General features: G+C 41.9%; 1 protein-coding gene across 1 annotated transcript in view; it reads right to left on the bottom strand.

The window, feature by feature from the left end:
- The window catches only part of CCDC85A (coiled-coil domain containing 85A), a 515,925-nt gene extending 502,394 nt beyond the window's left edge, over positions 1-13,531 (bottom strand). The window contains exon 1 of the mRNA XM_073628119.1: positions 12,769-13,531. Coding sequence (XP_073484220.1) covers positions 12,769-12,975 — 207 coding nt within the window. The 5' untranslated portion in view covers positions 12,976-13,531. The remainder of the gene's footprint in view (positions 1-12,768) is intronic.
- Between the last annotated feature and the right edge of the window lie 3,003 nt (positions 13,532-16,534).

The raw sequence follows: 16,534 nt of genomic DNA on the forward strand, positions 1-16,534 counted from the left end.
ACAACCTTATCAGTTTCCCTTTCTCCTACTTCCCATGCCTCCAACCTGCAAACAGTTATCCATAGAAACCTTCGCCACCTCAACACTTTCCCTCTTCGCTCTTCTACTTACTGTCTTTATGACAAAATCACACCCCTGTCCTGCTTAGGATTGCCCACTTCTGTCTCCAACAACTTATTCTCATCCTCCCTGGACATACATGCTCCTTTCTCTACATGTAGAACCATACCTCGCCTTCTTCAACCCTGGCAAACAAATTACACCAGAAGTCTCAAGAGGCACAGCTGTGCTCTTCAGCGAGTGTGGCGTAAAACTGAATCCCCGGAAGACTTCACCCTCTGTAAACCTGCCCTTCTCAAATACAACTCCTGCCTCCATGTTACTAAACCAAGGCTCGACAAATCCCAGGCGTCAGGCCACCATGACAACTAGAAATTTCATCCTGGCGCCAGTCCACAGCCCATTCACTGTTGGCACCAGGCACAGGGATGCACAATTCCTATCGCCCAACGCTCGTAGATGTAGTTCTGGGTGCTGGGCAGATAGCATTTTTTTAACATTTAGCCTTGCTGCGGTCAAGCCCATCCCCCACCCCACCGCTATGTATCCCGGGCATCGCTTGCCCATCTGCAGGCCTGGGACTGGCATAGAGGGTGCTGCCAGGTAGAGGAAAAAAAGGAGAGTGGACGCTCCTCCCCTTCTACGCCTGAAAAGTTGTTTGTGATACACATGTTACATATTGCCACACACACCAGAATAACAACAATAATTCTAGCACTAGACCTCCTTTGTAACATTAACTTTCTGGGCTTTTGCCAGCCCACATAAGAGAAGGGGTTTTGGCTTTGAAAATAAAACTTTGTTAGTTAAAAATCTTAGATTCAAAGCAAATTTTTCAAGCTCTGTGCTAAACAAACCTACTACACCACTCTCATCAAAACCCTCTCATCCAGTCATCATTGACTCTTTTCTGCCCTTAATTCCCTACTTCTGCCCCCCCACCCCCACCACACACACACACTGCCTCCATCCACTAGCTTACTTACTGTCCAGGAGATTGCTGATCATTTCAAAAACAAGATCGATACAGTTCAGGGTGACTTTTCCATGAACTGGTCCAATACCATACTCAATACTTTCCTTCTTTGTTTCTGTTACCACTAAGGAATAGGAATGGGCCAAACACCCCCCATTCGGTTCGCATCCAGAACATGCGAACAGGCAAAAAATTTGTTTGAACACGCGAACACCGTTAGTCTTTGGGACACGAACATGAAAAATCAAAAGTGCTAATTTTAAGGGTTAATATGCAAGCTATTGTCATAAAAAGTGTTTGGGGACCCGGGTCCTGCCCCCGGGGACATGTATCAATGCAAAAAAAAGTTTAAAAACTGATGTTTTTTCGGGAGCAGTGATTTTAATAATGCTTAAATTGAAACAATAAAAGTGAAATTTTACTTTAAGTTTCGTATCTGGGGGGTGTCTATAGTATGCCTGTAAAGTAGCTTATGTTTCCTGTGTTATTAACAGTCCGTGTTTATAACAGTCATTTAAAAGTGCTAGCGCTAGTGTCGGCTATTAATGAATTGTCGGTCCCGACAATACACATAAAAGTCACTGAAAGTCATTGAAAAAAAAAAAAAATGCGTGGGGGTACCCCAAAATTCCATTACCAGGCCCTTCAGGTCTGGTATGGATATTAAGGGGAACTCCGCGCCAAAATTTAAAAAAAATGGTGTGGGGTTCCCCCCAAAAAGCTATATGGATTTTAAGGGGAACTCCGCACCAAAATAAAAAAAATGGCGTGGGGTTCCCCCAAAAATCCACACCAGACCCTTATCTTAGCACGCAACCTGGCAGGCCACAGGAAAAGAGGGAGGGACAAGAGAGCGCCCCCCCTCCTGAACCGTACCAGGCCACATGCCCTCAACATGGCAAGGATGTCCCCATGTTGATGGGGACAAGGGCCTCATCCCCGCAACCCTTGCCCAGTGGTTGTGGGGGTCTGCGGGCGGGGGGCTTATCGGAATCTGGAAGCCCCCTTTAACAAAGGGGACACCCAGATCCCGCCCCTCTATGTGAATTGGTAAGGGGTACATTGTACCCCTAACATTTCACAAAAAGAAAGTAAAAAACCACAGGAGACGGTTTGGGACAAGTCCTTTATTAAAAATAAAAGAATATAAAAGAGATTCCAGCGATGTAATCCAATTCTCGATCTCCAGCGATGGATGATCTCCAGCCACTCCAGCGAGGAACACACACAAGACCCTGCCTCCACCGGAGGCACCCAGCCAATGACGCGGCTTGACAGCTCTTATGTGGCTGAGAAGGGGAAACTCCAGGGTTTCTCAGTGACGTGTACGGGTGACCCCGCCTCCCTCTGATGCAACGCAGGATTCTTGTTGCATCAGAGGGGGCGGGGTCACCCATACACGTCACTGGGAAACCCCGGCATTTCCCCTTGTCAGAGGGGGATGGGGTCACGTGACGGGTGGCCCGCCCTCAGCTACAGTCAGGTCCATAAGTATTGGGACATCGACACAATTCTAATCTTTTTGGCTCTATACATACAAATATCTCATATTGAGAGTTGACAGCAACAGATTCCAAATGCTAATAGCACACTTGAAATGCTCCTTGTAAATGGGATAATAAGGGAATAACACACACCTGGCCATGGAACAGCTGAGCAGCCAATTGTCCCATTACTTTTGGTCCCTGAAAAAGTGGGCGGCACATATACAAACTGTTCTAATTCCTACACCATTCACTGATTTGGATGTAAATACCCTCAAATTAAAGCTGAAAGTCTGCAGTTAAAGCACATTTTGTTTGATTCATTTCAAATCCATTGTGGTGGTATATAAAGCCAAAAAGATTAGAATTGTGTTGATGTCCCAATATTTATAGACCTGACTGTACATAAGAGCTGTCAAGCTAGCACTGCGTCACTGGCTGGGTGCCTCCGGTGGCAGGATCCTGTGCGTGTTCCTCGCTGGAGTCGCTGGAGATCATCCATGGCTGGAGATCATCCATCGCTGGAGATAGAGAATTGGATTACATCGCTGGAGTAGGAGCATGGATTTATTAGATTACATTGCTGGAATCTCTTTTTTATTTTTTTATTTTTAATAAAGGACTTGTCCCAAGCCATCTCCTGTGGTTTTTTAACATTTTGACACTTTCTTTTTGTGAAATGGTCGGGGTACAATGTACCCCTTACCAATTCACATACGGGGTCGGGCCTGGATCTGGTGTTCCCTTTGTTAAAGGGGGCTCCCAGATTCCAATAAGCCCCCCGCCCGCAGACCCCCACAACCACCGGGCAAGGGTTGTAGGGATGAGGCCCTTGTCCCCATCAACATGGGGACATCCTCCTCATGTTGAGGGCATGTGGCCTGGTATGGTTCAGGAGAGGGGGGCCCTCTCTTGTCCCCCCTCTTTTCCTGCGGCCTGACAGGTTGAACCCTGGTATGGATTTTTGGGGGGAACCCCACGCCATTTTTTTTTAATTTTGGTGCGGAGTTCCCCTTAATATCCATACCAGACCTAAAGGGCCTGGTAATGGAATTTTGGGGGACCCCCATGCATTTTTTAAAAAAAATTTTCAATGACTTTCAATGACTTTTATTTGTATTGTCGGGACCGACAATTCATTAATAGCTGGCACTAGCACTAGCACTTTTAAATGACTTTTTTTTCCATTGTCATTTTGCTCTCGGACTGTTATAAACACAGGAAACATGAGCTACTTTACAAGCATACTGTAGACACCCCACAGGTACGAAATTTAAAGGAATATTTCACTTTTATTATTTCACTTTTAAGCACTATTAAAATCACTGCTCCCGAAAAAATGGCCGTTTTTAAAACTTTTTTTTGCATTGATACATGTCCCCTAGGGCAGGACCCAGGTCCCCAAACACTTTTTATGATAATAACTTGCATATTAACCTTTAAAATTAGCACTTTAGATTTCTCCCATAGAATTTTAAAGGGTGGTCCCCCGGCTTTTCGAATTTGCCGCGAACACCCCAAATTGTTTGCTGCTCGGCGAACGAATGAACAGCCAATGTTCGAGTCAAACTCATGTTCGACTCGAACAGAAAGCCCATCCCTACTAAGGAAGTTGCCAAACTCCTTTCTGAGGCCCACCTCACCACCTCTCCCCTGGACCCTGTCCCCTCACAACCACTACCGCCTCCTTCCTCCTCTATCCTACACTCTTTAACCAACATCTTCAATTTCTCCCTCTCCATTGGCATGTTTCTCTCCCCGCTCAAACATGCACTGGGTACCCCCATACTCAAAAAACCCTCACTAAACCCCACCTGTTTGAACAAATTAAGACCTCTCTCTCTGCTCATGTTTGCTTCCAAGCTTCTTTAATGCCTTGTCCACAACCAAGTTGCTTCCTCACTGATAGCCCTCTTGACTCCATACAGTCTGGCTTCCGCCCATAAAATTCCACTGAAACCGCCCCCCTAGAACTCACAAATGGCCTACTAACTGCGAAAACCAACGGCCATTACTCAATATTCATACTATTAGACCTTTACTCTGCTTTTGAGACAGTCAACTCCTCCTCAATAGACTCCACTCCCTTGGCCCCCATGATTCTGCTCCTTCTTTGATCTCCTCCTACCTACTTCAGTGCACCTTCAGTGTCACATATAACTCTATCTTCTCTGCTCCTCTTCCTCTTTCTGTTGGGGTACCCCGAGTCTCCATCCTATTCCTACACCTCTCTACACCACTTCCCTGGGCCAGTTGATATCCTCCCACAGTTTGCAATACCAATTCTACTCTGACACATACAGATCTATCGCTCTATTACCCAGATCACCCCCTCAGTCACTTCATGTATACCAAATTTACTGAGCAACATATCAGTATGGATGTCATACCACTTCCTCAAACTCAATCTGTTTAAAACTGAGCTTGTTATATTTCCTCCTCCCCAATCTCCCCCTCATGACTTTATCATTGAGATCAATATCAACATTTTTGGTCCCTCACACAGGGTGCTAGGTGTAATCTTGTACTCTGACCTCGGCCTTCGGGCCCTACATCCATTCACTGGTTACATTTTGCTGTCTTAACCTCTTTAATGCTCCGGAACTACCTATGCAACATTTCCAGAATTTACATAGTTACATTAGTCAAGTTGAAAAAAGACACAAGCCCATCGAGTTCAACCAATAAAAAAAAAAAAAACACACTACCATACAATCCCATATACACAATCCTATACCCACAGTTAATCCAGAGAAAAAAAATCCAGGCCTTTTTCACAGCAATCTACTGAGCTGGCCAGAACCACCTCTGGAGGGAGTCTATTCCACATTTTCACAGCTCTTACTGTGAAGAAACCTTTCCGTATTTGGAGATGAAATCTCTTTTCCTCCAAATGTAAAGAGTGCCCCTTGTCCTCTGTGATGACCTTAAAGTGAATGACTAAACATCAAGTTCACTATATGGACCACTTATGTATTTGCACATGTTGATACAGTTCCTCTAATCTTTCCTCTTAGCTGAGCTCCTCCATACTTCTTATCAAATTTTTTGCCCTTCTCTGCACTTTCTCCCATTCCCCAATATCCTTTTTGAGAACTGGTGCCCACAACGTAAATGCATATTCCAGATGAGGTCTTACTAATGAATTGTACAGGGGCAGACTCTCTTTCTGGAGTCCATACCTTCATACCACTCTTAATGCAAGAAAGGAATTTTCTTGCTTTGGAAAACACAGCTTGGCATTGCATGCTATTATTAAGCTTAACTACCAAAACCCCCAGATCATTCCCCCAGTTGTTCTCCTCCTAGTATATATGATGCATGCATATTCTTAGCCCCCAAGTGCATAACTTTATACTTATTAACATTAAACCTCATTTGTCACATAGTTGCCCAATTAAAGAGTGCATTGAGGTTGGCTTGTAAGTTGGAGACATCCTGTAAGGACGTTATTCCACTACATAGCTTAGTGTCATCTGCAAAGACTGAAATGGTACTTTTAATCCCAGACCCTATATGATATTATAAATTTGTGCCTTTTTAACTAACAACACCACAACAACGGAACAAGACACAACGACACAAAATATTACAAATAACTGCAATTAGTACTAAATAAAACAAATTAAAACTATAACCTAATAAACCATTCATACTATAAAAATACAACATAGAATAATAACACAGATTGAAAAATAACGAAAAAAAAAATCAAACTGCAAATAGTACACACTTTCTCTAGCATTACCCCAAATAATAATTAACATAATACCAACATACTACAAAAAAACTACATCAAAATCCTGATCATAAACCAGAATAAATCTTCACATGTAGCCCTCACAGAGAAGAATTATATAATTTGAAGGCCACAGCCAAAATTGAATTCCTGTGTTGCTCTGTGGTGCATCGCGGTTGTAACAATCTGTCACTGATGGGACTGTGCAGCATGATCAGTGTATTGTGGAGTGGGTGGGAGGAGTTGTCTAAGACTGAACGTAACTTGAACAACATTTTCCTCTCCAACACTGTTGTTAAAGACTCCAACTCCAATGTAATAACATCACTGGCTTTGCGAATCAGTTTGTTGAGTCTGTTGATGTCGGCCACCCTAAAGCCTTGTACACACGGTACGATTGTTGGCCAACCAAGCGTCTAATTTTTGTCAAAAGGGCGTGTGCCGGGATCTTGTCTTGCATACCAACGGTACACAATTGTTGTGCAACAAACGCGAAAGTAGTGACCTACTACAAGGAATTTCAACTCTTGAGCGCCACCCTTTGGACCCCTTCTGCTAATTTACTGTTTGGTGAGCATTGATTCGGAGCATGCGTGTTTGTACTTTTGACTTGTGTGACGGATTTGTGTACTGACCATACAAAAATCTGACAACAGACCATTGTCCGCCGAAAATTTACTAGCCTGCCATCCAACATTTGTTAGCCGAAAGTTGGACAACAATTGTCAAATGGAGTGTACTAACGGTCGGATTTTAGGGCAACAGTCTGTCAATAGACAATCCCCTGCCAACAATCGCATTGTGTGTGCAAGGCTTAAGCCTGCTTCCCCAGCATGCCACCGCATACAGGAGAGCATTGTATGTATATATGTATGTATGCATATATGTTTTCCCTTTGGGATCAAAAAGTTATTCTGATTTAAAGGCATAATCCACTATTTTGTAAAAAAATAAAAATAAATGCACCCATATTGCAAAAAGAAAAAAATGTGCATGTATTATTTTGTTTTGCATTGGAGCCTGCAAAGCATTGCAACCACAATCAGTGCATCATGGGTGCAGGGCACATGTTTCTACAGACTATTTCTCCAGCCCCAGGTCCATACAGATGTGCCAACTTTGTTTTATGTTGCTGGAGAAAGAAGTAAATAAACTATGAATGCGATAGCATCAATGCACTGAGAAACATGAGTTCCTCTGCCGTTGTGACAAATGGGACTTATAGTTTTTTCATTTCAGATCCTGTGAATAGATCTGGGTGGATGTGGGTGGAGCCATGCACAATCAAGCCAAATTAAAAATCATACAGAACCCCTATGACTCATGACATGGTCCCGGATACCAAGAGATGCTAGTATTTCCTGTAGCTTTGCGAGTGAATGGGATTGAAAGAAGCATAGGGGAAAAGTATCTCCATAAAGCATTTCATTTAGAGAACTAATAGAACAGACTGAAGTGAGTATGCCTTCTGCCCTTTCAGTATCCACAAGTTATTGACAAGCTAGGCCAGAAAACACTTATCTCAAACTGAGAACAGAACCTGCAAAATTATAGATCAGTTCTGACCTTTAAAAAAAATGTTTTGACATTGACAGCCCAACTAAACTTTCAATTAAAATCAACCAACTGCATTTCAGGTGCATCACGATAGAAGGTTTTCCTAAATAATGTTTTTGTTAGAGAGCAGCTACAGCCTGTCTCCTGACAGAAACTGCAAAGAAGGACCCTTGACCTTAAGCTGGAAGCAGCAGTCTCTCTGTAAAGGTCTGATACACCCTGTGCAGAGTCATAACTAGAGCTCTGCAATCAGCTTGAGTTTTCCTGATTGCAAAGTTATTGGTCTGACTCAGTGGAGAGCCCACTGCTTCCATGCTTAGAGCTGGACCCCTTTTCTACAGCATGCTGGCAGGGAACAGGCTTTTCTATTCAGGCTGTGGCTGCTTTCTAAAAAAAAATCATCTGTAGGGGCCAGTACACATTATTGTTCTGCGGTATTGCATGCTACATGCATTGGCGCAATGGGTTGACACTTATTTTGAATGGCCCCCCAGCACATTAAGGCAATCACCTGCTCTCTTCAACGGTATACAGGCTTTTCTACTCTAGCTGTGGCTGCTTTCTAAAAAGAAAAAAAAGAAACTGCAAAATGTTGAACATCTTTAGTTTTGGCACACCTGGTGTGTATTTAGCTGATTTAAACTGAAAGTTCAGTTCAGTTTTAATGTAATTAACAATTCTCTATAGAGACTTCATGTTCCAGGTCAGCAGGACCTTCAGTTGATATGGCAGCAAACCCTGACTTCAGCTTCAACTACCAGTAATTATGTATGGCTTGGCTTAAATTCAAAGGTCGTACTGCAAGGGCTATATATTCTTAATATAAAACCACATGAAGCCATCCATCATTGCATAAGTGGTGAACGCTAAGTGAACCATGACCTACAGAGTATTGTAAAAAGATATTAAATCTGCCCTTCCTCCATACTTATCTGCTCAATTTTATGCTGTTCTCTTTGAGAAGTGGAGGTGTGAAATGGCATCCTTGGGCAGAAGAGACCAAGACAATTGTATGGAGAATTTATATTCGCATACTACAGCTTTTCTCTACGTTTCCAGTAATAAGTCTTATTTTCAGAACAACAAAGGGGCTGTATATGTATGTATGTATGTATATATATATATATATATATATATATATATATATATATATATATATATATATATATATATATATATATATATATATATATATACACACACACAGTAGATAGATAGATAGATAGATAGATAGATAGATGATATGATGATAATATATCTATGTATGTAATCAGTGAAAGCAGAACTTCTAAAAATTAGAATATATGCAAAATCCTTACAAATACAAAAGGTTCTGCAGTATGGTAGATACCTCTGCAAATGCATACAAAAAAAAAAAAAAAAAAACCGCAAACTGGATCCACAGTATTTGTCTCTATACAACTAAAGTGGTAGAATAAACCAGCGTAAGATAAAAGATGTTTGGCTTGAACCCCACTTGCCCTACAATCAAACTCCAGGAGCAAAAAAAAAAATACCCTTACAATGAGGACCCCAACACTGCAAGGGTTAAATAATTGTTATGTCTAGGGGTGTCATAATAGGCTGAAATAGTTAGCTTATTCCATGCTCCGGTAGGCTCCCTCTAGTGGTGTGACTGGGTCACTGCAGCCTGCTCTCAGCTGCTCACAGCTGTGGTTGCTTATCCCCCTCTCCACGTACAAAGTAGTGTTATTAGCCCTACATGGTATATCATGATGCCAAGGGTACAGAGCTTCAAATAGAGCACCAGAAAGTAAGTAAGGGGGGTAAGTAACATTGCCTCTTGTTCTACCCTCTTGACAAAAGAAGCATTTAACCCTTGCAGTGTAAGTGGGCTCCACTGAGGGGGCAGCTTTTGACTAATTCCTGGAGTTGGCGTTTAAACTTAGTGAAACCAAGGGGTTGATTTACTAAAACTGGAGAGTGCAAAACCTGGTGCAGCTCTGCGTAGAAACCAATCAGCTTCCATTTTTTTTGGCAAAGCTTAATTGAAAAAGCTGAAGTTAGAAGCTGATTGACTACCATGCACAGCTGCACCAGATTTTGCTCTTTCCAGTTATCGTAAATTAACCCCCAAGTGAGAATATTCTTATCCTTACCAGAGATATTGGGGTTAAATAAAAGTTGAAACAGTGGGGCTGATTTACTAAAGGCAAAGAGGCTGTGCACTCGACAAGAACAATTGCTCCAGAGCTTAGTAAACGAGGTAAAGCTTCACTTAGCAAAAAAAACCCCATCACATGCAAGGAAAATAAGATTTAAAAAAAAACAGCATTTTTTGCTTGCAGATGATTGGATGATGGAGGTCAGTAGCACTTCTGCTCATTTACTAAGCTCTGGAGCAATTGCACTTTGCAAAGTGCACAGTCTGTGCACCTTTAGTAAATCAAACCCATTGCTTCAGCTTTTATTCTTGGAGACAATAAAACAAGGTGAAATCAGCTTGCTTTAGGTTACCGCACCTTGCACGTGATTGGATGATGGAAGTCTGCAGAGCTTCTGCTAATTTACTAAGCTCTGGAGCAATTGCACTTTGCAAAGTGCACAGTCTATGTGCTTTTAGTAAATCAACCCCGTTGTTTCAGCTTTTATTCTCATAGACAATAAAACAAGGTGAAATGAGCTTGCTCTAGGTTACCGCACTTTGCAGATGACCGTTGCTCTTTGCTCTGACTTCTATACAGTATACTTGCCTATAAGGCAGAATAATTTGTCATCTAGTCTTGAAGAGAGCACACAGTGAAGGTGAACTGTGTAGCACTGAAACAGTTACACTGTGACTCATTACATCATTGCTGTAGCATCTAGGAAACTACCCCTCCAGCCAGGCTGACATTCCCCTTTCTGAAAGTAATCTGATTGGACCAACCTGCAGCAAACCCCATCAAAGGTTAGTGATGACAGTTTGATGCTCAAGAACATTCCCTATGTTCATTTAACAGGAAGAATGCCAGTCTCCTGCCCTGTGATACCTTACAAGGTGTTCCTTCTATGATGTTCTACGTTTTCACAAGAACATCTGACAGCTCCAACACTTCCAGGGCTGACTCTTTGATAACATGGCTTTGATTCAGCGAAATACGTCATCTGCTTTGGGTAGAAAGCCCCATGGAGCTTCCCCCAGCCGCTGACACATTACGTAATGATTAGTCGGGGATGGAGACGGTGTCACCTAGATGCTGAGATTTGAGGCTGCAAGTATAAACCTTTAACTCTTAGTGCTCTGGGAGAAATGGAATGCTTTCCATTGCCTTGGCTATATTGCCTTGGGTTTGAGCTTAATGGGTGACTTTAGATCACATCTCAAATCATCAGAGATATATTGCTCACTTTAAAAATTATTAGGTTCCATTTATCACTGTTTCCACCCAAGATTTGAAAATTTTTCTAATGGCATTCAAATGTGCAAGGACATAAGGGACACATGGGTACTTTTGCCTGTAAAAAAATCAACGACACGGAAAAATACACGGCTTTCTGTACACGGCTGTGTACCGCTCCAAGCGGTACCTGTGTTCAGGGATATATGCCCCGAACAGAGAAATTCTGTCTTGTAATCATAGTGATGGATTTGGATATCAGCTCAGCATTCCAAATGGTTCGTGATACAGAGCGTAAAAGTGACTTTTTTCGATAAAAGTGGAACTTCACCCCAAAAGACAATGTGGGTCCAGCTCCCACCCTATACCACAATTGGATTTTCTTTTTAAATTCTTTTTTTTCAGCACTCTTACCTTTAGCAAGAACGACATTGCAAATGCGTGCGCAAAAATGCTTAAGCGTACTGCTTTGGCACCTGCCACAGACCTTTGGCATAGCTGCACATGTGCGGATTTCCATAGAAGGTGCAGGGAATGAGTGCAGGTCCAAGTTTTCTTTTCCTGCACATGGGTGGACACAAGTCATGGTATGCACAGATGCTCTGCAGGGCACTGCCAGGTCCTAAAGGGCGGGCAGAGCCCTTTGACACATCTGTACATGCACCAGACCATTGAAATTGATGGTGTTGGTGGACGGGGGGGGGGGCAGAGCCACAATCAAGGGGGCTGAAGTTTCTCTTTAATTTCTTAGTACAAATAATTAATTGTGAATAGTCACTCCTAAATATAATCATAAGAGATTTTGGTATCTATTAATATTTTCACCCAAGATTCATACAACTTTCACTCAAGATTTATGTAACTTTTATCCAAAATTTCCACATTTTTCCTTATTGAACCTCTTGTGAAAATGTGTGAATCTTGGGGAAAAGTTGTGTGAATCTTTAATGAAAACAGTGATAAAATAGGCCCTTTTAAGTACAGGAAAATTCTACTCCCCTCACTGCAATTGATCATATGAGCAAAAATTTTGAAAATTCACAAGACTATGTGCAATCTTCATTAAAAGATCACTTAGTCGTGCAATGAAAAATCGTTCTAGCCTTATAACGGCCATATACAGAACAATTTTATAAACAATCATATTGTTAATTGATTTACTGCTCTGGAGAAAAATACAATCAGTGTATTAAAAATATTGTTCAATTCACAATACATTTAAAGATCATATCAAACTATCTACTTTCCTACAATCAGATTTTCCTTCCAGACTGATCAGAAACATTTTAAAGAAATCATTGCGTTTTGCTCAAAATCTATCGATGACACAGTATGCTTGTTTTCATAGGTTCGTTCTGTGTGTAAGCAGATTGTTACATGTATGGCCACCATTACAATCACTTAAACTTGTCAATAAACAAACAACGAGGGGGTGTTCAGAGTGATTAAAGATCACATGAAGTGGGTTAATTAGTACCTACCGGGATGGCTTGTTATTGATCTGTATGAACTCTCTGTAAACACAGATGTCCTGTATGAGTGCACAAGGGGATGCTAAGGGGCAATGCACAGATGAATGCATACATGACACTAGAAGGGTCCCTGTCGTACCTTGAGCCCTCTGATCTCCCCCAGATGTAGCTGCAGCCTCCTATTCACCTCCCGGATCAGATTGCTATGATCCAACATCGCACTCATCTTGTCAGCCTCTGCCCTGCGGAGCCGGACGATCAGCTCCTCCTTAGTCCACTTCATCAGCTCCTCATCAGAAACCTTGGCCAGGTCTTCCACCGAACTTTCCCCAACAACCTTGGACATCTTCGCTGTTTCTTCTCGGCTCCCCTGTACCAAACGACCCTCGCAATCGGCTCTCCTGTTACAATCTGATAAGAACAAGACAATGTTGGGCTCAATCAAGACAAGTGAATCCCCTTGGTGACATCTAGAGCTTGCAAAATATCAAAGATCCTTTCTAGAACCTTGAGCCAAGCCATTGTGTTCAGGGGAAATGGGGTGCCTATGAGTTCTTTACTTGACAGAAGATAAATCCATCCAAACCTAAATAGAAAACACCATAGTGATCAGAAGAGGCAGCTTGGAAGAGGCAATTACTCTACTTCAAAGCATCTGCAGGCTGCTCTCATGTCCTCGTGGAGGGAGCTCTACTGCAGTAGAAGGAATGAGCCCATGCAGATGCTGCTGCCGGCATGCCTATGTGGACTGTCTCCTCTGGGCTGCAGTGGGAATGCTTGGCACTTGGAAAAGAGTTCCATTGCCTGCAGCAGACACAAGACACTCTGCCTGCTGCTGCTGCTAACACAGCACAAGTGACCTGTCCCTCTCCCTTTCTTCTTCTTCACTGCCAGCCTAGCCTGGCTGTCAGCTTATCAACGCCATCTGCTGGACAAAAGCTTAACTCACCAAGAAAAGAAATGTAACATTGTATATGTCATCTACTGGAAATATATATATATATATATATATATATATATATATATATATATATATATATATATATATATGTGTATGTGTTACTAGGAATATATATTAGATATATAAAGACAGAAATATGAAAAATAAATATAGTAGATGTTTTTATAGCATAGATTATATTGTCTGTTTTTGTCTTTCAACTTCAATTGTATCAGACCTTATAGTTTAATAATGATTATATACAGTATTGCTATCTTTACTTATTGATGTATTTAATATATTGATGTATCAAACAATAGTTGCTTTTTTTAAATGGGCTGAGAAATAACTTATTCAGATTGCATTCTATATATAATTTACTAGAAATATTTACTTTTTCTGTATTAGAAGTTTATATGTAATAAATCATATTGTTTGGTCTTCTTTACTTGTATCATTCATCTTTTTATTGTGTCAAATTTTTATAGACTAATGCTGACCATATACAGTGCCTTGAAAAAGTATTCATACCCCTTGAAATTTTCCACATTTTGTCATGTTACAACCAAAAACGTAAATGCATTTTATTTGGATTTTAATTTGATAGACCAACACAAAGTGGCACATAATTGTGAAGTGAAAGGAAAATGATAAATGGTTTTTCAATTTTTTTTACAAATAAATACTGTATCTGAAAAGTGTGGAGTGCATTTGTATTCAGCCCCCCTGAGTCAATACTTTGTAGAACCATCTTTCGCAACAATTACAGCTGCAAGTCTTTTTGGTGATGTCTCTACCAGCTTTGCACATCTAGAGAGTGACGTTTTTGCCCATTCTTCTTTGCAGAATAGCTCAAGCTCTGTCAGATTGTATGGAGAGTGTTTGTGAACAGCAATTTTTAAGTCTTGCCACAGATTCTCAATTGGAATTAGGTCTGGACTATGACTGGGCCATTCTAACACATGAATATGCTTTGATCTAATACATTCTATTGTGCTGCATGTTTAGAGTTGTTGTCCTGCTGGAAGGTGAACCTCCGCCCCAGTCTCAATTCTTTTGCAGACTCTAACAGGCTTTCTTCTAATATTGCCCCGTATTTGGCTCCATCCATCTTCCCATCAACTCTGACCAGCTTCCCTGTCCCTGCTGAAGAAAAGCATCCCACAACATGATGCTGCCACCACCATGTTTCACAGTGGGGATGGTGTGTTCAGGGTGATGTGCAGTGTTAGTTTTCTGCCATACATAGCGTTTTGCTTTTAGGCCAAAAAGTTCAATTTTGGTCTCAACTAACCAGAGCACCTTCTTCCACATGTTTGCTGTGTCCCCCACATGGCTTCTTGCAAACTGCAAATGGGGCTTCTTATGGCTTTCTTTCAACAATGGCTTTCTTCTTGCCACTTTTCCATAAAGGCCAGATTTATGGAGTGCATGACTAATAGTTGTCCTGTGGACAGATTCTCCCACCTGAGCTATCATGGGCCGCTTGGCTGCTTCTCTGATTAATGCTCTCCTTGCCGGGACTGTCAGTTTGGGGGGATGGCCATGTCTTGGTAGGTTTGCAGTTGTGCCATACTCTTTCCATTTTTGGATGTTGGATTAAACAGTGCTCCGTGAGATGTTTAAAGCTTGGATATTTTTTTATGACCTAACCCTGCTTTTAACTTCTCCACAACTTTATACCTGACCTGTCTGGTGTGTACCTTGGCCTTCATGATTATTTTCCTTCCACTTCACAATTATGTGCCACTTTGTGTTGGTCTATCACATAAAAAAAATGTGAATCCCATGTAATTAACTGGTTTTCTACAGTAAAATGTGATCTGGTCCTCATGTAAGTCACACCAATAGACAAAGACAATGTGCTTAAGCTGATAACAAAACAAACAAACAATTCAAATTTCTTGTGTCCTTATTGAACACACCCATTAAACATTCACAGGGCTGGAGGAAAAAGTATGTGAACCCCTAGACTAATTAGTTCAACGAAAGCTGACTGGAGTCAGTATTTTGTACACCTGGAGTCTAATTAATGAAATGAGTTTGGAGGTGTGGTTTAGAGCTACTTTGAATTATACATTTATTTCAAACATTTTAAGTAGGGATGCACCATTACCAGTTTTTAAGACCAAGTACAAATGCTGATACTTTTTTCAATTACTCGCTGATACCTAGTGGGTATAGTCATATATAAAATCAATCATTGCCCTTGGATGCATTTATTTATTACACATAACATCCAGTTAAACTGCCTCTGCCCTGGTGGTATAGCAATAGAACAGTTGATAGAACTTCTGCAGTCCGGATGTCACTTCTCACACTGCTGGTATCGTCTCACACTGCTGGTATCGTCTCACACTGCTGGTATTGTTTCACACTGCCAGTATCGTCTCACACTGCCGATATCGTCTCACACTGCCGGTATCGTCTCACACTGCCGGTATCGTTTCACACTGCCGGTATCGTTTCACACTGCTGGTATCGTTTCACACTGCTGGTATCGTTTCACACTGCTGGTATCGTTTCACACTGCTGGTATGGTCTCACACTGCTGGTATCGTCTCACACTGCTGGTATTGTTTCACACTGTCGGTATCGTCTCACACTGCCAGGATCACCGTACACTGCCGGTATGGTCTCCCACTGCCGACATGTCTCACACTGCCAGTATCATCCCACACTGCCGACATGTCTAATACTGCCAGTATCGTTCCACACTGTCGACATGTCTCACACTGCCGGTATCATCTCACATTGCTGGTATCGTCTCTCACACTGCCGGTATCGTCTCACACTACCAGTATCGGCTCACACTGCCGGTATCGTCTCACACTACCAGTATCGGCTCACACTGCCAGTATCGGCTCACACTGCCAGTATCGGCTCACACTGCCGGTATCGTCTCACACTGCCAGTATCGTCTCACACTGCCAGTATTGTCTCACACTGCCAGTATCGTCCCACA

Source organism: Aquarana catesbeiana, linkage group LG04 (genome assembly GCF_042186555.1).
Source record: "Aquarana catesbeiana isolate 2022-GZ linkage group LG04, ASM4218655v1, whole genome shotgun sequence".
Classification (NCBI taxonomy): domain Eukaryota; kingdom Metazoa; phylum Chordata; class Amphibia; order Anura; family Ranidae; genus Aquarana; species Aquarana catesbeiana.